The 23352-nt window shown below is 39.5% G+C and overlaps 1 protein-coding gene across 1 annotated transcript in view; it reads right to left on the bottom strand.

Annotated features, from left to right (window-relative positions):
* Positions 1 to 23352, bottom strand: part of EFHB (EF-hand domain family member B) — a 58124-nt gene that overhangs the window by 234 nt on the left and 34538 nt on the right. Inside the window, 6 exon segments of the mRNA XM_034989248.1 lie at positions 2854 to 3035; positions 4543 to 4755; positions 7462 to 7669; positions 15848 to 16002; positions 19432 to 19499; positions 20095 to 20178. Of these exon segments, the coding sequence (XP_034845139.1) occupies positions 2854 to 3035; positions 4543 to 4755; positions 7462 to 7669; positions 15848 to 16002; positions 19432 to 19499; positions 20095 to 20178 (910 nt within the window).

Genomic DNA, 23352 nt, shown 5'->3' with positions numbered 1-23352 from the left:
CAGACTAAGACTTAAATTTGTACTTTTAAAATATCTTTATAGGGTGCCTGGGTGGCTCAATCGTTAAGCGTCTGCCTTTGGCTCAGGTCGTGATCTGAAGCAGGAAGCCTGCTTCTCCCTCTCCCACGCCCCCTGCTTGTGTTCCCTCTCTTGCTGTGTCTCTCTTTGTCAAATGAATAAATAAAATCTTCAAAAAATAAACATATAAAAATAAAAATATCTTTATAACTTCTAAGGCTATGGCTATTTATCCCCCCAAAAAAGTGTGTACCCACACGTGTGTTTATGTGTGTGCCTATTACTTATAATAATAAGATGTCAAAATTCCAGTATTTTCAATTCAGGAATCATTTTGTTAATATGAATATGAGGATATTCACCTATACTAGCCCATATATAAAAGGACTTCCAACTCTTTAAGTGTTTCTGGTTATTTTAAAGGGAGGCAGCTAAATTCAAGCAGAAAGAGTAAAAAAGTTAAAGAAAAGACTTGCTGGATTTGAATCCTATCTCACTTCTTGTCACTAGGATCTTGTCTATGTCATGTCAACCCCTTGAAAATTAGTTTCTCTTCTCTAAAATATGATTATTTATAAATGTCTCTTGCTGGCCTGTTATAAACTTTATAGTTGTAGGTGTGCAAGTGCCAGAAAGATTGAGCATGCATGAGCAAACTAAAATCTAAGCATATTGAAAACCAGCAAATTTTGGTTATTAGTAATCTCTCTGCAATGATAATTATTATGGGAAAACATGTTTCTTATGTCCCAGGGAAAATTTAAGAAAGGAAAGATAAGATCTAGCAGTGGAAAGAAATGTGAGAATGAGTAGAGGACATAAAAGATTTGAAAAAAAAAATGAAACTAAATTTATTTTTTTTTTAATTTTTAAAATTTATTTATTCGAGTGAGACAGAGTGAGAGAGAGCATGAGCAGGAGGGAGGGGCGGAGGGAGAAGCAGACTCCCCGATGAGCAGGGAGCCCGATGTGGGGGGGGCTCTATTCCAGGACCCCGGGCATCATGACCTGAGCCCAAGACAGACGCTTAACCGACTAAGCCATGCCGGTGCCCCAAAACTAAATTTAAAAGAGGAAAAACATTTACTGTGAGACATACAGAAAAAAAGCCAAGAGGGAAATGGAAAGGTTAGACAGCGAATAGGAAATCCAAAGAAACAGAAGAGTTGCAGAATACATCTATGAAACAGAATCTTAACAATTAAAAGATCCCCTAGAAATGATGTGCCCTCATGGGAAATTAACAGTATAATCAAATACATTTGAAATTCAGAAGAGCAGAGCTGCCAACAGCTGCGATTGTACAGCAAAAATACCTCAGGGCTCCTGTGCAGAGCTGTGATTTCCCCCCATCCAGTGGCAGGTAATGACTGCTCCCACAGAGTGAACTCTGGAAGTGCCCTGGGTCAGTCTTGAGCATCCCAGCCCTCCGCCTCCACTTCCTTTCCCACTCCTCAGGAGGCATCCCTCCCCTAGTTCCCTATTCCATCACAATACACTGATTCACTAATATTTTCCAGAAGCCCACTCTCAAATTAGCATTATTACTCCAACCACTCATTTGGGCTCTTTCTTTTTTTCTAGAGTTAAAGGATGATTTCCTAGTTAAAAGAATTTTAGGCATCATGCAACAAGCAGGAGGTTTTCTTTTGGCAACCCTGTACTTTTCTCTCTCTCTCTCTTTTTTTTTTTTTTTGGATGTAGTGTTCCATGATTCATTAATTGCATGTAACACCCAGTGCTCATTACAACACGTGTGCCCTCCTTATTACCCATCACCGGGCTACCCCATCACTGTACTTCTATTTCATAGGGCCTTCAGAGTAATTAAGGGAAGTGAAACCATCTGGGGGTGTCCCTTCACTGTCCCTGGGGTGGACCCTGAGTTCTTTCTTTGGGAGCAGCCAGCAGGCATCTCCTCTGAGTTTCATCTCCCTTCTTCCTTCTGTCCCCTACCTCAGTGGGGATGAAATGCTGGAATGAACCTGTTGTAATTAAGGTAGTAGTTAGTAAGTTTTCAAACCATCAACTCTTCATCTGAAGTTACAGAAGCCATCATATGTCTAATTATGTCTCCTCAATCATTCCTGGTTCTGGATATGAAAATTCTGAAGAAGCAGTTGCACCCTAGATTACACCCTGCATTCTACGAGTCCAGATCAAGACAGGCTGGCCAAGCATTGCTATTAATCCTTGGCCCTTAGAATCCCAGTGGCTATTCTGATCTAGCTGGTTGCTCCTGTTTTATAACCCATCTAGGAAGAAAATCACCTAGAATATGAGGACCATGTTTTCTAACAAACAAAAACAAGATACATGGGCTAACAAGTGGTGTGGCACCAGGACAGAAGATTCTAGATCATTTTCACAGATTATTCACAGATAATCTAAGACATAAGATAGCAGCAGTACATGAGGAGGGGGCAGAGTGGTCCTTCTCATACTTCCCTTTGGTTTTGGAGATACAAAGCCATGAGATACTTACACAAGGAAGGGATTGATCCCTTTTGCTTTTTCTCAACTAAGAATAGTGTTGAGCTCCTTAGGGAAACATTTTTCTTTTCATACATGGGTCGTAGTGGATATATGATGTGAATTAATGTGTCCTATCATAGAAGAAAAACTGCTCCAAGAATCGTACCAAAACGTCACAACCAAACTGAACGTTATCCTCGAGAATCCTGTATTTGAGGATCCTGATGACTTTTGTAATATCAAAGCTCATGTTTTAGACAGTCTAAAATTAAATGGCTGTTGATAAATAAACATTTTCATCTTTGTGTGTTTATGGGAAGTTGACATTTCTTTCAACTCCTTTGAAATAATACGCTGTACCTCTTTTTTCGATCTGGTCTTAAAGAAGTCTCTTTCAAACACTCCTTTCTGGCTGAAGATGGAAGGATGTAGTAGCGAATAGGCATTGCCCTCTTCACCATAATTAGTTCTATCACTGACGCGACGAATTCGGGGGGCAGGAATATCAGACCGAATGGTTGGAACACCATAGATGGGATAACCTAGGACACCAATGAGAAAGGAAAGCAGCCACTCTAAAACTGAACTGTAAAATACAGTAGCCACCAGCCACATGTGGCAATCGAGTACATACTTGAAATGGGGCTAGTCCAAACTGAGATGCGATGTGAGTATAAAATACACACTGAACTTCAAAGATTTCGTACCCTCAAAAAAGTGGAATGTTTAATCATTTTATATTGATTAATTGTTGAAAAAATATTGGGAAGATCTATATATTATATATAAAGTATATATACTATAAAAAATAATTTCACCTGTTTCTTTTTCTTAATGTAGCTACTAAAAACTTTTAAATACATATAACTCCAATTATATTTCTATTGGACAGCACTATTCTAAAGGGAGTAGCAAGAGCTCATTATACCAGAATATAAACAGCATGTCTATAAAATCCAGTTAAGAAAAATACCTAAATCCTTAATCATGTCCTTAGTCTAAGGAAGTGATCTTAACCCACATAAAATAGTCTCTAACTAACCAAGAGTGATCATGCTCAATAATGAGATATGAGGTGTTATGAGTTGAACCATAGTCTCCCCCAGATTGTATGTTAAAATCCTAACCGCCAGTACCTCAGATGTGACTTTATTTAAAAACAGAGCCATTGCAGGGTGCCAGGCTGGCTCAGCTGTTAGATCTTGAGGTTGTAAGTTTAGAGCCCCATATCAGGTGTAGAGATAACTTAAAAATAAAAAATCTTAAAAGGAAAAGAGTCATTGCATTTGTAATTAATTAAGTTAAGATGAAGTCATACTAGAGTAGATAGAGTAGGCCGCTAATCCAGTGTGACTGGGAGTCCCTATAAAAGGGGCCATTTGGACCCAGACTCTCACACAGGAGGACACCATGTGAAGGTGAAGGCAGAGATCAGGGTGATGCAGCAGAAGCAAAGGGACACCAAAGATTGTCAGCAACGCACCAGAATCTAGGAGAGGGGCCTGGAACAGATTCTCCCTCACAGTCCCGGAAGGAACCAACCCTGCCAAATACCCTGGCCTCAGACTTTCAGCCTCCAGAACCATAAGATGATAAATTTCTGTTGTTTAAGCCATCCATTTTGTGGTACTTGTTATGGCAGCCCTAGCAAACTAACAAATGGAGAATGAAGATACAGAGAATAGTTCTGCAAAAGCTCTTCAAATATTTGAAGGTAATCTGCTTGTAGCTAAGAATAAGATGGCTTATGAATCTCCTAACACTTGGTGTAGTCTGTGTAACATTCAATGTTCTGATCATCATAGATCAATTTCATTAATACTGAGAGAATCATTTTACTTGGGTCATCATTAACAATAGTTCAGTTTAGCCTACATTTATCGAGACCTCCTGGATGGTTCAAATACAGAACTGAATGAAAGGTGTCCTAGGCTTTGAGAAACAGCCTAATGAAGATAGAGGCTGGGGACAATACAAGGACAGACAAAGGACACTTCTATGTTTGCTGATCTTACTTTTAAAACTCAGCAAATAATGTGACATACTCACAAGTAGAAGGAACAGCTCCTACAACCGCACTGATCTCAGAAGAAGTTGTCTTATAGTGATTAGAAACTGTATCACTTGGCCTCAGAAGTGTCCGGAGAGTCTTTCCTGAGCTCCCTGGTTCTTTTAAGACAATATCTTCGGGCTTTATCAGGAGAGTTGGTTCAGATTCTTCAACATTAGCCTCAGCAGGGTTTGCACAATCTGGTTTTCTACCTTGAAGCAGAGTTGGGGTTGGATAAAGTACAGGAAGAAATCACTACGTGGTCCTGCTGCTCTGCAACAAAATCAGTTTTCCTGGTTAGCCTCTCCTTGCTGGTAGACACTGAGACTGGGCTAGGGGAGCCCTCCCCTGATGCCAGCGCCCCACTGTGGAAGAGCAAGGGCAGGCCAATGTCCTATACCAGGAAATCCGAATGTGGCCTGTTTCTTCTCGCCACTCCACCCACTTTACTCTAGAATAAACCGTTTAAATCTGAGAGACCAAATGAAAACATGGAACCTATTTTTCCCTTTAAAAAAAAAAAATTAGAGTTTATTTTTATATTTAACTGGAACTACAGGTTACCAGAGTTTTTTCCAGAGTTGTGCTCCAAGGAGAGACAGGAGCAGACACATTAGGAGTTGTAAATTCCACACGTACCTCATGGTGGTGGGGAGCCCCATGTACTGCAACATTTGGAGAGGCAATGAGAACACAGCGTGAGCTCAGGAACCGATTATATAAATATCCCTCTTCACATCGGTGTATAAAAGAAAACCCTGAGGTAAAACTCAAGTTGTAAGCCTCTGTCCTTTTGAAGATCTGCTCCACAGCTAGCACTAGAGGGCGCTGTGGTCGTTCAAGCTCTCGAAGAACTCTCAGGGTTCCGGGAAAGCCCAAGCAAGGGTTGCAAAGGCAAATGGTGCCCCAGTATCAGGTTGGGGTGGAACCGTGGTAAGCCAGAAAAGACATGCCTATCCAAAGTCTGCATCCCCCATTCAGCTTCTGCCAGTCATTGCCGTGAACACTCTCATGCCCTGTGTTCCAAAACCTCTAATCCCCTCCCTGCGCCCCGCAAAAAGCAGAAATCTGGGCCAGTATGAGAAACAGTGTCTCAGAAAACTGTTTGAAAGCCACTGCCTTAGAATACTTACCCCTTTCCTCTAGAAGTCGACAGTAAGTAGAATTGAATAAAAGAAAATTCCTGAGTCCTTCTGACTGAACCACTCACTGGCCACTATCCTAGAAGAAGGACAACCTCAAGGACTCCACTGAAAGTGACAGATGAAGTCAGAATCCAAAAACCAGGAACAATTTGAAAAACGTTCTGGTTTGAAAACAGGCTTCTGCTTTCCCCCACTACTTCATGAGTTGTGTCAAGAAGAAAAAAAACTCTATCTCCCCTTTGTATTTCTGAAAGCACTAGGGTAGAATTGTTTTCTATAAAATCTTCATTAGGTAAAGAAGATCCTCCTGCTGTCCTATTGGCTCTAATAGAAAGGCCATCTCAGAAACTCATAAGGGCTCACATCATCAATAAGGCCCCAAATTTGGTTTTGGCCTTGCAGAAAGGCATGACCCAGGAATAAAAGTAAAAATAGTAATAGCTTCACCTTTTACAGAAAAATATTCCAGAGGAGATAGAAATGTAAACAATCTTTTTAAAAAGTTAATCCTCAGGGCACCTGGGTGGTTCAGTCGTTAAGCATCTGCCTTCAGCTCAGGTCATGATCTCAGGGTCCTGGAATTGAGCCTCGCATTGGGCTCCCTGCTCTGCCGAAGGCCTGCTTCTCCCTCTCCCACTCCCCCTGCTTGTGTTCCCTCTCTGGCTGTCTCTCTCTCTGTCAAATAAATAAAATCTTTAAAAAATAAAATAAAATAAAAAGTTAATCCTCTCTAATAATCAAGATTTGAACATTAAAGTGAAAAAAGTATCATAATAACAATTAAATTACAAGAATGTTTGAAATAATACTCAGTGGTAGCAAAGTTAGAGTAAAACCTCACAGATTTGACTGATAAAATTGCAAACTGGTACAATCATTTAGAAAAGCAAAATGAAAATATAGTTACTTCTGGGACAATAATAACATTCATAAGAAATGAGATATAATTAGAAACAAAGATTTTTGAGAGATGATAATCATTATAGCGTTACCGATATTACTTTTAAAATATCTGGAAATAACCTAATTTTCAAAGAGTGAGGAAATGGCTTAGTAATTCATCATACATCAGCATGAGGGAACTGAAAATGAAGTTCATAAAAAAGTTTACCATAAAACTATTTCTTAATTCCATAGAAATTTGAAAGCTAAATTTTAAAAAGCCAAATAAAAATGGTACAATCACTGTGATTTTATATATATGTGTGTATATAGTATACATCTATGTGTGTGTATGTGTATATATATATATATAGTTAGTGATGCAGGAAGTCAATGTGGAAACATGAAAATATTTGAATAAAGGTAAAGATTGCTTTTATTTTTCTTATAAAATGTAAAAATAAATTTTCTTATGTCAAATCCTATTTTACTATTGAGTTTTCCTGGGGGAGGGGAGCTAATTACTCTAAGACAATGGTTTTCAAACAGCTTTCTGAGGAACTGTCTTTCATATTTTGGATTTCGGTGTAAACTGTTTTTGCTTTTAATTTTTTTTCTTTTGAAAGAGCAATACATGGTTCCAAATTCAAAGACATAAACGCATAGATTAAAATGTGAGTCTTGCTGTTGCCCTGTCCCTTAGCTACCTGGTTCCCCCTAAACATCATCAAATTCTTTCCTGTCCTTCCACATAGTCTATGCGTAAATAAGCAAAGAATATGTATATATGTACATATTTTTAAATATTAAAGTTGACAAGAGTCAACTCCTAGAAAACTGAAAATATAAAAGTCCATTTAAGAATTCAGAAAACCTTCAAAAATTAAATACCTTTAATAATGACCCTCTCTTCATACTCTTTAAGAGGCATTTTATCTTTCCAGTTAAGGAAATTTGCAAATTCTAGGTAGTTAATCAGCCCATCATTATCCACATCACAGTAGTCAAATAGCTGGTCCAGGAGCTTCTCATCTAAGTGCAAGCTGACCTGTTCACAAGCCTCCCGAAGCTCGGCTTTATCTATCACCCCATCTCCATTCTGTTAGACACAAAGCACAAAAAGATGAAGCAAGCAATCACCTTTAAGAGCAGAGTATGCAACATCTATTATTTCATTTAAGAAAAAGGAGACCTATCACATAAATTCAAAGAATTTGTCTTATTTTTTACATAAGAGCAGTCGAATATTAAGCGAGCTCCTCATTGTGTCAACCTGATATGTGCACAGTAATTTCAACCCTGGTTGGAGCAGGGTATGACTCAGAATCTTTGTTCATTCTACTTTAACATTTTTTTTTCCTTTAAAGCATGCTGTTTACACTGGCAGGGCAGGTGTAACCGTGATTTGTGCTTGACGTTGCATTTAACCAACATTGTGTACTTTTTGATAGCTTTCTACATTTTCCCATGCTTTCTAAGTTTTTAACACCTCTGGTTTTCCAACTGAGCACTAAATGGTCCTCCACTCTGTTGTCTGGTAGTGAGGGGAAATTGGAGAAGTAGTTGTAGGCCAAATACGGGGAAGCAGAGTCAAAGACTGTTGCCTGCTTGTTGTTAACACTCCTGTGGGCAAGAGGGACATGCTATCAATCTGGCCCCACTGTAATAATTAGCACTAAAATTCATCCTGGTAGGGGGAGCAGGGGAAGTTCCACCTTCTTCCAGACAAAGACAGGAGCACCTACATTGAGTGAGAAAGGAGGGAAATTGATGAAGGCTTTGGGCAGGAACTAGTTGGTTCACTTGGGAGATAAAGAGGTAGTCTATGTCCATTCCACCTTGAGTGCTCCCGATCTCATCTGATCTTGGAAGCTAAGCAGGGTCGGGCCTGGTTAGTACTTGGATGGGAGATAAAGGGTCTGAACACATAATGCTTGTTTGTTTGTTTGTTTGTTTTTTAAAGATTTTATTTATTTATTTGACAGAGAGAGGCACAACGAGAGAGGGAACACAAGCAGGGGAAGTGGGAGAGGGAGAAGCAGGCTTCCCGCTGAGCAGGGAGCCTGATGCAGGGCTCGATCCCAGGACCCTGGGATCATGACCTGAGCCCAAGGCAGACGCTTAATGACTGAGCCACCCAGGCGCCCCTGTTTGTTTGTTTTTAAAGATTTTATTTATTAATTTATTTGACAGAGAGAGAGCACAAGTAGGCAGAGCAGCAGGCAGAGGGAGAGGGAGAAGCAGGCTCCTGCTGAGCAGAGAGCCCAATGAGGGGCTCGATCCCAGGACCCTGGGATCATGACCTGAGCTGAAGGCAGATGCCTAACCAACTGAACCACCCAGGTGCCCCACATAACGCTTGTTAAGGAAGAATGGCAAGAGCTGAGATGTCTTACCCCTCAGCCCCTCCTGGAGTCCATCAAACCTTAAGCCCATTTGGAGAGGATGGTAAAAGATCTGAGTTTTTTTGCAGTGGGTCCTGGCTGTTACTAAGGGAGCTTTGGCCCTCTCAGAGAATTTCTGAGACAAACTCCCAAGAGAAAAGATAAATGACTCATTGACTAGTATTCAGCTCTTATGCTCAGGATTAGTTTTAGAATGATGATGAACGTGATCCCTGGAGAATGAGGAACTGAGCCAACAAACTCTATAAATTCCTGCAGTCAGATCTGTAGGCCTGGAAAACATCCCTGATGCTTATGTTGAAACAGAATGAGAATTTAAAACATATTATCTTGACAAGGGGGCTGCAAATGCCCTGGACTAAGTAGACTCCTTTATAAAAACCTTTGCAGCCACTCTGAAAAAGAGTATGGAGGTTCCTCAAAAAGTTGAAAATAGAGCTACCATACGACCCAGCAATTGCACTACTGGGTATTTACCCCAAAGGTACAAATGTAGTGATCTGAAGGGGTACATGCACCCTGATGTTTATAGCAGCAATGTCCACAATAGCCAAATTATGGAAAGAGCCAAGACGTCCATCAACAGATGAATGGATAAAGAAGATGTGGTATATATATGTGTGTGTATACACACACACACAATGGAATATTATGCAGCCATCAAAAAGAATGAAATCTTGCCATTTGCAACGATGTGGATGGAACTGGAGGGTATTATGCTGAGCAAAATAAGTCAATCAGAGAAAGACGTGTATCAAATGACTTCACTGATATGAGGAATTCTTAATCTCAGGAAACAAACGGAGGGTTGCTGGAGTGGTGGGGGGTGGAAGGGATGGGGTGGCTGGGTGCTAAGACATTGGGGAGGGTATGTGCTATGGTGAGTGCTGTGAATTGTGTAAGACTGTTGAATCACAGACCTGTACCTCTGAAACAAATAATACAATATATGTTAAAAAGAAAAAGAAGAAGATAGTAGGAAGGAAAAAATGAAGGGGGGAAATCGGAGGGGGAGATGAATCATGAGAGACTACGGACTCTGAGAAACAAGCTGAGGGTTCTAGAGGGGAGGTGGGAGGGGGACGGGTTAGCCTGGTGATGGGTATTAAAGAGGGCATGTACTAAATGGAGCACTGGGTGTTATACGCAAACAATGAATCATGGAACACTACATCAAAAACTAATGATGCAATGTATGGTGATTAACAGAACATAAAAAAAAAAAAAAAAACCTCTGCTGCAAGCCCAAGTCAACCAAAAATGCAAACCCCATAGCCCTAGCTGAAAAGCTATGTGGGATATGGCAGCTGAATCAAGGGGTCCTCAAAACTGAAATAGATGGTGCCAACAGTGATGACTTCATCACCCAATATAGCGATTTGTGTGGACTGAAAACACTGGTGGTTTGTTTCATTTTGCTGCATACCACTCAAAACTCAAGGTAAATATTTCTTACTCTCTGTACTGAGTCATGCCCTCTGCACCCTTGATTCTCCCCTCCTCCATACCCCAACCTCAGCTGCTCTAAGGAGAAAGATGACTAGATGTGGGACCAAGGTCTCCCTGTTCCCAAGGGAGATCAAATGCTACATGCATCTGTTCAAGTATACTATTGAACTTCAGAGGGGCAAAGTCTCAAACTTTTATGGCCTCTGGATACGGGTGCCAAAGTCATCATCCTACCCAGTCTCTAGAGAGAGGACATGTCTGCATTCAGCTAGTGGGGTTTGGGCAGGGTTTGTTCAAAGTGGAGAAGGAAAGTTAGCAATATATTATTTCGGTAGCTTCCACTGCTGAATTTATAACTGGTACTGAAGTTTTGCATATTTGTATTACTAATGAGCCACATGTAGAGAATGCTATTACCTTTGGAGCCCCACAGCCCTAATGACCCCTTTGAGCCTCAGGTCTCTATGACTAACAGTTTTGACACTTCGAACCTCTAGGTCTGGTTTACTAACTTGAAACTCAGTGGTCTTCCCTGGGCTGCTGTGGCTTTTAATGAGAGCTATGAATGATCAAAAATGGACATAGTCAGTCTACTCAAGGCTAGTCTCATGGTGCTGGCCAATACTCCCCTTGATGAGCCCATTATATTTTTACTGACTCTTTGACTGTTACCAATGGCCTGTCTGTTTGGTTTGCCACTTGGAAAAGGAAAACTATAGACTGGAAGATTAAAGACACTGCTTTTTAAGTCTGAAAACTATGGTAACAAATCATAGCTATTGATTGAGCCATGTCGGTAAGTTATATAGATGCCTATGCTAAGGGTCTATTCTCTGCTCATTCTCAGACTATAATCAAGCTTCTGACTAAGCCTAAACCATCCATATTGCCAATTTTGCTACCTGGATCCATTCTTGTACCAGACATGGTGACACACAAATGATTACAAAGTAAAACACTCTATGTTTATGAGGCAGAGGCTACCGCACCACATACCATACTTGTGACTTCTGACAAAATTCGGCCAATTTGTCTCACGGTGAGGGAGGACACATCACACATAAGACATGGCCTTCATGCTCCTAGCATACTGACTATGTGGAACCTTTGTCACCTCTCAAAGCTATTGGTGATGCATCATACTGTTGACACATTTTCAAGCTATGGAATTGCTATTTCAGTTCAATCAGCCAGCTCCAAGCACAAGAGTATGGTCCATGAAATTAATCCGAGTCATGTGTTTTGCTTTCTGGACCATTTTCTGCCTGACAATGTTGTGTCTTACAGCAAAAGAGTTACTCAACAATGAGCTGTTAGTCAAGGTATTCAATGAACCTTTCCTACACCCAGCCATCCACAGCCATCTGGTAGGACTGAGCTTTGGAATAACCTTCTCAAAAATTGTCTACCCTCCTCACCAGCTTCTGGCTCACAAAACCAGTTTTATCATTGAATGCAGCTGTCTCCAAAAAGGAATAATCTCATCTCAGCTACTTCCTGGTAATGATTAAAATAAAAGGAATTGACCCTCAACTCTATGGTCCACTAATCTCTGCCAAAGCAGGAAAGAATATCGAATAGAAAAAAGACAGTCTCTTTAACAAATGGTGTTGGGAAAATTGGACAGCCACATGGAGAAGAATGAAACTAGACCATTTTCTTACACCATATGCAAAAATAGACTCAAAATGGATGAAAGGCCTAAACGTGAGACAGGAGCCCATCAAAATCCTAGAGAAACACAGGTGGCTACCTCTGTGACCTTGGCCACAGCAAGTTCTTACTAGACACATCTCCAAAGGCAAGGGAAACAAAGGCAAAAATGAACTATTGGGCCATCATCAATATAAAAGCTTTTGCACAGCAAAGGAAACAGACAAAACTAAAAGACAAGACAAAACTAAAAGACAACCGACAGAATGGGAGAAGATATTTGCAAATGTCTTATCAGATAAAGGGCTAGTATCCAAAATCTATAAAGAACTTATCAAACTCAATACCCTAAGGACAAATCATACAATCAAGAAATGGGCAGAAGACATGAACAGACATTTTTCCAAAGAAGACATACAAATGGCCAACAGACACATGAAAAAACAGACACATCACTCGGCATGAGGGAAATCCAAATCAAAACCACAATGGGATACTACCTCACACCAGTCAGAATGGCTAAAATTAACAAGTCAGGAAACAACAGATGTTGGCAAGGATGCAGAGAAAAGGGAACCCTCTTACACACTGTTGGTGGGAATGCAAGCTGGTGCAGCCACTCTGGAAGACAGTATGGAGGTTCTTCAAAAAGTTGAAAATAGAGCTACCCTTCCACCCAGCAATTGCCCTACTGGGTATTTACCCCAAAGATACAAAGGTAGTGATCCGAAGGGGCACCTGCACCCCAGTGTTTGTAGCAGCAATGTCCACGATAGCCAAACTATGGAAAGAGCCCAGATGTCCATTGACAGATGAATGGATAAAGAAGATGTTGTGTATATATATATATATATATATATATATATATATATATATATACACAATGGAATTCTACTCAGCCATCAAAAAAATAACATCTTGCCATTTGCAACGAAGTGGATGGAACTAGAGGGTATTATGCTATGTGAAATAAGTCAATCAGAGAAAGGCAATTATCATATGATCTCACTCATATGTGGAGTTTAAGAAACAAGGCAGAGGATCATAGGGGAAGAGAGGAAAAAATAAAACAAGATGAAATCAGAGAGGGAGACAAACCATAAGAGACTCTTAATCATAGGAAACAAACAGAGTTGCTGGAGGGGAGAGGGTGGGGGATGGGGATAACTGGGTGATGGAAAAAAAGAAATAAAAATAAATTAAAAATTAAAAAAAAGAATAAAAGGAATTGGAATAATATAGACCTATTTCAAAAATTTGGGACTCTACTATGACCACTTCTGGACATTATGAGTCTTTTTATTTCCCTCTAAATTTTAAATCTCCTAAGTGGAAAGTCTACACATTATCTGGAATAATGTTTGATGTACAGTTAGTGTTCAATAAATAACAGAATTAATCCTCTAAGCCAAGAAGATTCATTTAGGAAATCATGGCTTATTTGTTCTGTTTTGTTTTTGTGTTTTTCATTAAAGTAAATCTGGGCATTCAATAGTAGAAGATTCAAATAATCAAAAATTATCCTACAGCTGTACTAGAAGACCCACATCTTATTACCCTCTCAGAAAAAAAAAAGCTCCTGGAGGACACTGAGCACTGCATTGTGCATATTAAAAGTTAACTATTTAAAAGGTATATCAACATTAAATAATTCTTGGTAATTTCCTCCCTGCTTAATTTAATTTTATCATAAGGAATGTGCCTGGTGGTTCACTAAGATAATCAACAGCTATTAAGATGATCATCTTGCCTATAATTACATTTAAAATGAAGAATTTTTAAAAAGCAGAGCACTATGTATTGTGGTAGGTTCTCTGATTCATATCACTGCTATCTAAATTTACCCTGCTATCATCTTTGTAAGATCCTTGTATTTGAGTAAAGCTTAAAATGTACTTATTTTAGCTTACATATTTTAATTTTGAAGATTCATTTTTAAATTACCTGTAAATAGCAATTGGTCTCTATTAAAAACCAGAGAAACAGTTGAATACTTACATTTTCTTTAAACACAACTTTGTGAGACATGTAGTGAGTGACTGATTGGTGTTTGTCCCTACATAATTGGTACAAACCTAAATGAGATATTTAACCCACTTTTTATTCATCAGTACAATACACACACACAGGCCTCTAATCTAAAAACAAATAAAATGAATGGATTAAACTGAATAAGCCAATGAGTAATCAAGATTTTTTTTAAGATAAAAAATGTGAAGTGTAACTTTTCTAAAATTGTGCTCAACATTGGAAGGGAGATACAAATATCATCTTTTCTTTTTGAGATAAAATTACTCTTTTTTTTCCTTCTCATATCAAGATTATGATGCACTGCATCATCGTAGGTTTATGAGCTTTTATTTGTTTAAATCAGGCTCGTTCTAAAATAGTTTCAGGCTGCCTAGAAAAATAAGTACAATTAAACAGAGCCCCAAAATTGAGGAAATCAGGGCAAAGAGAAAATAAAGATGAAATAAAATAAGAAATGTGGAATAAGGGGTGCCTGCGTGGCTCAGTCATTAAGCGTCTGCCTTCGGCTCGGGTCATGATCCCGGGGTCCGGGGATCGAGCCCTGCATCAGACTCCCTGATAGGCAGGAAGCCTGCTTCTCCCTCTCCAACTCCCCCTGCTTGTATTCCAGCTCTCTCTGTCAAATAAATAAATAAAATCTTTAAAAAAAAAAAAAAAGAAAGAAATGTGGAATAAAAAGAGCACACAAAATGCATGCTGTAAGATCATATTCACAAACTAGATGTGTTTTGTTGAATTGGCTCTGAGCTTCCTGGTGGCCAAGTCAAAAAGGTATTCACCATCAGTACAAAGTTCATGCTGCTTATGAGGTAAAAACAAACCAGATACATAAATGAAGCACAGTTATTTCCTTCAGAAAGACTGGGTTTCTTTATAAAGAGGATACATGTGACAAAAATAAATAAAAGCCTTATGGACATAGTAACAAAATTGTGCGATGTTTCACAAGAGGTTTGTACAATAGTGCACCTTAGTATAAGCTAAAGGCAGTGCAGCTTGGTGAAAGCGATCCTGTGATGGCCTAAAATGGTGTGAGGTAATTATGCAGGCCTAGATTGATCTGACTTTATGAAAGGACACAATTTAGGTTGAAAATGGAATAATCTTACACTCTCAAAACTGAAACCACACCCTGCTCCCCCAGGGGAGAAGCATTCCAAGCTTGACTTGTACGTAGACTAACAGCACTATGTATACATACTCAACTTTAGGTATAGATGGCCTAGACCCAGGAGTCTTCCCTGGGGATCTATGATGCCCACCCTCCCGCCTTGCTCCCAGCACACTACAGTGTTAATCTGCCACAGTGGTTCTCAAACTGTATCAGAATGACCTGCAGAGCTTGTTAAAACACAATTGCTAGGCCCCAACCTGGAGTTCCCAATTCAGTAGGTGGACCTTAGATTGCACATTTCTAATGGGTTCCCAAGTAACCCTGGTGGTGATAAAAGGACCAAACTTTGGCAACCACTGATCTACTCCAGGGGTCAGCAAACGTTTACTGTCAAGGGCCAAAAAGCAAATATTTTAGGTTTTGCAGGCCATTCAGTCTCTGCATTTGTAGTGCAAAAGCAGACATAGAAAATACTTAAAACAAATTGTCATGTAAAACTATTTACAAAGACAGGTGGTGGGCTGGATTTGACCCTCAGGCCATAGTCTGCTGACCCCTGATCTACACCAACCTGCCAGGATCTATAAGCCATGCATTGTCCAAAAAACTCCATTCAAATACTAGCCTTATCATAGTGCCTGAAGGCTGCCAGCAAAGTGTCAAAGTTTTGGTAGTTAACTTTCTTCAAGTGATGTCGCACTGCTGCGATCAGGGCTCTCTGTCTATCCTTGCCTTGAAGATATTCACCCGGAAGTCTGTTATGGATGAGATCACCAGCTCCTATTAAAAAAAGGGGGGGGGGGGAGTCTTTATCTGAATTTAAACTCTGTTAATATTATTCCCATCCTAAGAAAGAGATCTAGCAGTCTGTGAATGAAAAAAACCTCACGCTTAAATCTGACACTATTATGCAGCATGACAGAAAATCCTTGTGTATAAAAAAGTACATAAAGTAATTAATAAAACTTCATACTTCTGTTTTATGTTTATGTTCTACTTCTCTGCTCAATGAAAAAGTTCTCACAAAATGATTTTGGGCCGGGGAGATGGGGGGGGAATCATCAGCCCTACGTGGCTGTCTTTCCTAAGATTTTAAGCCCTTGCCTCTCTGCTTCTTTGCAGACATTTGTCTGCAATGCTGAGGATCTGAAAAATAGGGAGGAGTCCATGTGGAGGCCCCTCTAAATGCCGTGAAGTTGACTAAACTTCTGGGATCCCTTGTAAAAATTGAACTCAAATACCCTACTCCCACCTAATATGAATTCCCAGTCTGCCTTCAGTATGCATTATAAGTTCCCATTTCTCAGCCCTGCTTCCCAGGTACAACCACATCAACCCTCATCCACAATTCTATTAACTGAGTCCTGACCCACAACCCCCTCAGTTATCTGGAAGTCATAAACTCTCCACCTGCTATATCCCCTCAGACCTGGCCCTTGCTTCCATTTATCATTCATGACTTAAAGGAACTTCCACAGATTATGACACAAAGAAAGTACAAACATACACACTGCCTATAAGCATTCCTTGCCACTCCCTTTTGGGAAACATTCCTTGGATGTTAATGGTGACAGAGCTCAGACTAGAGTGGACCATGTTGCTCCAGATGTGATGGCTTGGTGGATGTCACAGGAAGGAACCTTTTGCTTCAGTTCATTTTCCCCTGGCCTACACACCTCCCTTCCTGCTTGCTTAGGTCAGGATCATGTTGGCAGTTGGCTGTGACATCCTAGATGGAATAATTTAAATCACTACATCCGCTGCAGTTCACAGCAACTAATATTTATATAAGGCCCTATATTAGGCTCTGTCAAGAGTCTCTTTTAATAGGTACTCACTGCACCTCTAAGATTCTTACTTATTATAAAATCAGGAGCTAATCCCACATATTCTGATAAAAGTCATGTTTTTAGGGATAGATGGGGTTGAGAAGCCCACAACTAATGCTGGTTCCAGGAACCAGACAAGTGCCTCAGACCAAAATCAAGTGGACAAAGCACAAGTAAGGCTCTGTGAGAGGAAATCAAGACAGTGAGAATGATTTTTGACAAATAAGCAGGGCTTCCTCTCTTCATCCACATTCCTGCCTCTGATATAAACACTGGGGTGGCTATTGTGTATAACGGAGATCTTCCTTCCTCCACAAGATGGCTCTTGGTTGAGTTTTTATCTTCGGAGGCCTTCCCTCTCCATTAACATGCAAAAATAACCATTTGAATGATGGTTTTTTCAATTCCACCTGGTTTTCCCACCATAATCCCACTATGTGTAACTCCTGCTGAGTGAGATGTATGCTGATATTTTCTTCTGGCTTGGCCCTGAAAGAATAGGTATGAAGCTCATGTAAAATCATTTGCAATTACTCAAGGGTCGTCTCTATAGAGCTGAAATCAGGAGCACAAGTTCTGGCCCTGGGAGACCCATGACCTAGCTACCACACCATGGCTGTCAGAAAAGCCAAGCAAGCTCTTTAATTGTACTCTGCCTGCAACCAGTTCCCATGAGGCAGTACTGTCCACTGGTCTTGGATTTTCCTTTACCTTACCTCTGCTCTGGTGCATTCTTGGAGTTGGCCACAGCCCTTGTGCTCTTCCTGGAGGTGTCTTAACATTACCAATAACTCCAGGCCTTAGGGATGAGACATTCTTTGTACTGCTGCCTTTATTTCCATAAGTAAGTGTAAAGGAGAAATCCAGGCCCAGTAAAGAAATCAATATGTTTCTAGAAGCAGGAGCTTTCTGCAGAATAAATGCCATTAGTTGACCCCAATAATCATCATAAAAGATGAGAACCTAGAGTTAATCTGCATCCATCCATAAACTCTAGGAAAAGTCCAAAGAGGATTTAGAGTCCCCTTTCACAGTTAAACTATGCAGGACCAATCCTGGTACTGATACTTATGTATTTTTAAAATTATTAACGTCAGTGGTTTTCCTTTTCATTTTGTAATACTATCTCATTCAATTTGTAGGGATAACTGATCAACTATTAGGAAATTTGTCAATGTTGTCAAATTGTCAAAATGATAAACTATGTGTTGGATTCACCAATTCATGCTATAAATATTTGTGAAAAATGTACTGTGTGCTAGACTCCGAGGATCCAACAGACAGCAAGACGGAGCACCCACCAGGATGAAGTTGCCCTCAAGTAAGCAGAATTTACCATGATTACCTATTTATTTTTCAGGCCAATTGATGGATTTCCTAAATCATCTCCTAACCACTCTTACAGGTAGGAAGAGCCTCTAAGATGGGTAGGCATACATTAAACATGTAACAGTTCATCTAAAAACAGAACTGAAATACAATCTCCTAATTAATGCAATTACTGATATTCTAAAACACTGTTTCATAAGCTCAATAAATATATATTTTGTCAGTGAGTGGGCTTTAGCTAAAACATTTTCAGTAGCAGTTCTTAAACCTTCGTGTACATAAGAGCCTACTGGATCAGAATGTCTGGGCATAGGTCCCAGGAACCTGCATATTTAATAAATTCCCTGGGTGATTTCAATGCAAGTAGACTACAGACTATATTTTGAAAACCACCGATATACAGCCCAACCCTGATAAGCTTTAGCATAGTCTTCCCTTTGAATGTCTACCGTATAGATTGCTTAGAAATAGAGACAAAATCCTGGCAAGTTTCTTCTGCCACTTTATGGATTAATTGATTGATTGGCTGGTGGGAAGAGAGTGGCTCTTAATTATGTGATTGAAGAGTACAGCGGTTTCTCAAACTTGAATGTGCTTACAATTAATCTGGGAATATCGTAAAATGCAGTTTCAGTTTCAGTAGGTCTGGTGTGGAGCCTGAGATTCTGCATTGCTAAGAAACTTGCAGGGGACACCAACACTGCCAGTCTGCAGACCACCTTCTGAGTAACAGGGACCTAGTACAATGCTTGAATTCATTAAAAAGCTGCCTCAAATCACCTTGGCTTATTTAATACAGGCCATATTTATTTTCTAAATAAAGTTCTGAGCCTTGACGACACTTATTCATTCACAAAGGCTTTAAACTGTACCTATTTCAAACATAACATGAACATTTTTTTTCTTTTTTTGTGCTACAAATTGTTCATTAATGTCAATGTAATATTTTAAGCCTTTAAAATTCCAAGTTTGAAAGAAGGAGATGGTGAATTTAACCACATAACTTTGTAAGGATGTTGCTGGTTTTTAAGGAGAAACTTTGTATATTTACCATACTCCTCAGCACGGAGACAAGCTCCAAATGTGTGGTCTGGGGGAACAGTCATTGTTTCTGCAATGCTATCAAAGAAAACAAATCCTTTAGTTAAAATACTCACCACATGGCATCTCTGGAATTTAAAATATGCTTGCCATATGTTTTTAATAGCCTGTATTTCTCCTATAACCAAACTATGAAGATCAAACAGAAGTTCTCCAGCTGATCTTCTGTCTAATCTTCCACTTGCTCAGGCAGTGGTTAAAGGCTTTCCCTGGCTTTCAGTAGCCCAAATTTAAAAAGAAAATTAAGAACATACTCAAAGCAGAATATGGAAGTAGAAACAGACAGGCAGACAGACAGAGACAGGGAAGAGAGAGAGAGGAAAAAAAAAAAAATGTAACATGATAAATTAAATTTCTAGTATCCCAGAAATAAAGCTCTACATAAAATTCTCCCTCCCTGGTCTCTGAATGCCCGCTTCATCTCAGAGGACTCAACACTTTCCTAGAACCCCAGGCCCTACAGAAGCTAAGAGAGTTCCCTGATTATCACAAAAGGATGACTTTCTTACTTAATGGATAGAAACTAACAGAAAACAAACCAACATTTACCGAAAGAGTACTTTTTATATTCCATCCCAAGACGCTATCAATTCAAAGTTAATTATTAACTTACGGATCTAAAACTCTTCCAAGTTTATGTTGAAACTTTTCTTTGAAATCATCAACTCTCTTGGATACGACCTTAGCTCCTCTTTTCCTGTAAAATTGGAAAGCTGTCAAGCATCTCTATTATCTAAGTATTCTTGGCTGCCAAATACACATACAATGAGAAATACCATAGTATCATTGGTTCTTTTTTTTTCTTAATTATTATTATTTATTTTATTATTATTATTTTTTTTTAGAGAGAGAGCCCCAGCGGGGAGGGGAGGGGCAGAAAGAGGGAGAGAATCTTAAGCAGGCTCCATATCCAGCGTGGAGCCCCACACGGGGCTTCATCTCAAGACCCTGAGATCATGACCTGAGCTGAAATCAAGATTCAGACACAACCAACTGAGCCACGCAGGTGCCCCTTGGAATACCATAGTATCATTTGGGCCATCAAAACATACACACAGGGGCGCCTGGGTTGCTCAGTCATTAAGTGTCTGCCTTCGGCTCAGGTCATGATTCCAGGGTTCTGGGATAGAGTCCTGTGTCAGGCTCCCTGCTCAGCGGGAAGCCTCCTTCTCCCTCTCCCACTCTCCCTGCTTGTGTTCCCTCTTTGCTGTGTCTTTCTCTGTCAAATAAATATCTTAAAAAAAAAAAAAATACACACAGTTTCAAGAAAAGTTATATGCTAAAAAAAAGCTGTATTATACAGATAAGTTTATAACGGAATATAACATTTTATCTAAATATAACATTTTGGGGGCACCTGGGTGGCTCAGTAGTTAAGCGTCTGCCTTCAGCTTGGGTCATGATCCCAGGGTCCTGGGATCAAACCCCGCATCGGGCTCCCTGCTCGCCAGGAGGCCTGCTTCTCCCTCTCCCTTTCCCCCTGCTTGTGTTCCCTCCTGGCTGTGTCTCTGTCAAATAAATAAATAAAATCTTTTTTAAAAAAAATAACATTTTGTCTAAAGATTAAGACAAGCAGATTTAAAATTTTTTCAGTAAACAAAACCAAGGCGTTAACATTATCATAAATGCAACTACTAAAATTTCTAGAAGAAAATTAAGGACCAAATAAATAAATAACCAAAGGATATAAACAGATAATTCACATCTAGTAACAAATATATGGAGAAATTATGATTCCCTCCAGTAATAAATCTATAATAAAAGAAAAACAAAGTGGTACTTTGAATGCAGTTCATAAGCAAATAGAGAGACAGAAAGAGAGAATACCTAACATTAGCACAATGTATGGTAAAACACTTGGTAGATTGCGAGTGCAAATTGCTATAATCCTTTTGGAAATAATTTGGTAATATGATTCAAAAAGCATAAAAATGGTAATTCCCTTTTATCTATGTCTGATAACCAATCCTAGGAAGATAATCCACACAATAATTTAAAATGTGGGAAAGTGGGGCACCTGGGTGGCTCAGTTGGTTAAGCGACTGCCTTTGGCTCAGGTCATGATCCTGGAGTCCCTGGATCGAGTCCTGCATCGGGCTCCCTGCTCGGCAGGGAGTCTGCTTCGTCCTCTGACCCTATCCCCTCTCATGTGTTCTCTCTCTCTCATTCTCTCTCTCTCAAATAAATAAATAAAATCTTTAAAAATAAAATGTGGGAAAGTTATAGATATAAAAATGTTTGTAGCCTCATTGACTACAAAGGAAAAAAAGAAGATAAATGTTTGATCATGGAGGGTGATTAAATTATGTCACACTGACAAGAATACAGTTTGCATACATTTTAAATATTGGTTATTAAGAATACACAATATAAAATTATTTCATGTTAAGTGAAAAAGCAGGATATAAAATAGGATTGCACTCTGATTAAAGCTATGTAAACATTTACACAGGAAGCTACACTAGAAAGAAATACATTAAAAAGATAACAGTGGTTGAATTTTGGAAACAGGATTATGGGTGATTTTATTTTGCCAATTTTCTGTAACATGATTTCATTACTTCTATCACTGTGATTAAATGAACAAGGTTTCTTTTGAGAACTGGAAAATTACAACACTATTTAATAACATTAAAATTAATAAATTCTCTATTGTTTTGTTAAGACTAAAAACAATGAACAAGTAATTCTTAAACTCCATTTGCTTTTAAAACTATTTCCTGTACTATTGAAATACCGAGCTGAATAAATTTCTGGAGAAGAGTGACACTCTGTGGAGAAACAAAAGATGAAATATAAAGTAGTTCATCTCTTCTGTCTTCCTTTACTTCCCATTAGTTCAAAAACGGGGAAAAAAGAACAATACTGGTATAGTCAGAATAAATCAATGGCAGTTTAAGGGCCATAATTTGAACAAATAAAGTTGACATTCTAAAAACCAGTTCCAAAGGGCATAATTAGGAACATGCAGGGATGAAGTGGGTAAGGATTATAAGTCACAGAGCCTACTCCTTTTGCCCTAAAAGTGCCTGGATTATGTTTCTGGAAGATCTAGGAAGTATCTGTAAGCAGTCACGTATGTCGAAATATCCATAACTGCACAACATCATTGCACAGCCTCACAGCATTCACTGAACAGCTTGAAATAAAGGCCTTCGTGTGAATTTTTTTCATTCAGACACACACACTCACCTATCACATGAAGATTCTAACCGATTCTTCAAACCAAAGGTCATAAACAGAATATAGATAGAGGTAGCTTTATAGAGGAAATATATCCCTTAAAAGTTGAGTGTAAACCAAGTTTACATTAAAATATAAAATTGAGGGGCGCCTGCGTGGCTCAGTCATTGGGTGTCTGCTTCCGGCCCAGGTCATTCGGGGTCCTGGGATCGAGCCCCGCGTCGGGCTCTCTGTTCATTGGGGAGCCTGCTTCTCCCTCTCCCACTCCCTTTGCTTGTGTTCCCTCTCTCACTGTCTCTTTCTCTGTCAAATAAATAAAATCTTAAAAAATATATATATATATATATAATTGAGATACTTAACTCCAAAATTGTAATAGAAATCACACTGAAGAATGAAATAGTGAAATAGTAAGATTTTATTTATTTATTTGAGAGAGAGACAGAGAGTGGGAGGGAGAGGGGCAGAGGGAGAGGGAAAGAGAGAGAGAGAATCTCAAACAGGTTTCACGCTGAGCCCGGAGCCCAGAGCCTAGAGCCCATCACAGGGCTCAATACCACAACCCTGAGGTCATGACCAGATTCCACAACCCTGAGATTATGACCTGAGCCAAAACCGAGTCGGACACTCAATTCACTGAGCCACCCAGGTGCCCCAGTGAGTTCTTTTTAAAATCCAGCAAACCAAA

Source organism: Mirounga leonina, unplaced genomic scaffold (genome assembly GCF_011800145.1).
Source record: "Mirounga leonina isolate KUSES-001 unplaced genomic scaffold, KU_Mleo_1.0 Mir_115, whole genome shotgun sequence".
NCBI classification, from domain to species: domain Eukaryota; kingdom Metazoa; phylum Chordata; class Mammalia; order Carnivora; family Phocidae; genus Mirounga; species Mirounga leonina.
The sequence above is the reverse complement of the archived record's forward strand: the minus strand, read 5'-3'. Positions and strand labels throughout refer to the sequence as shown.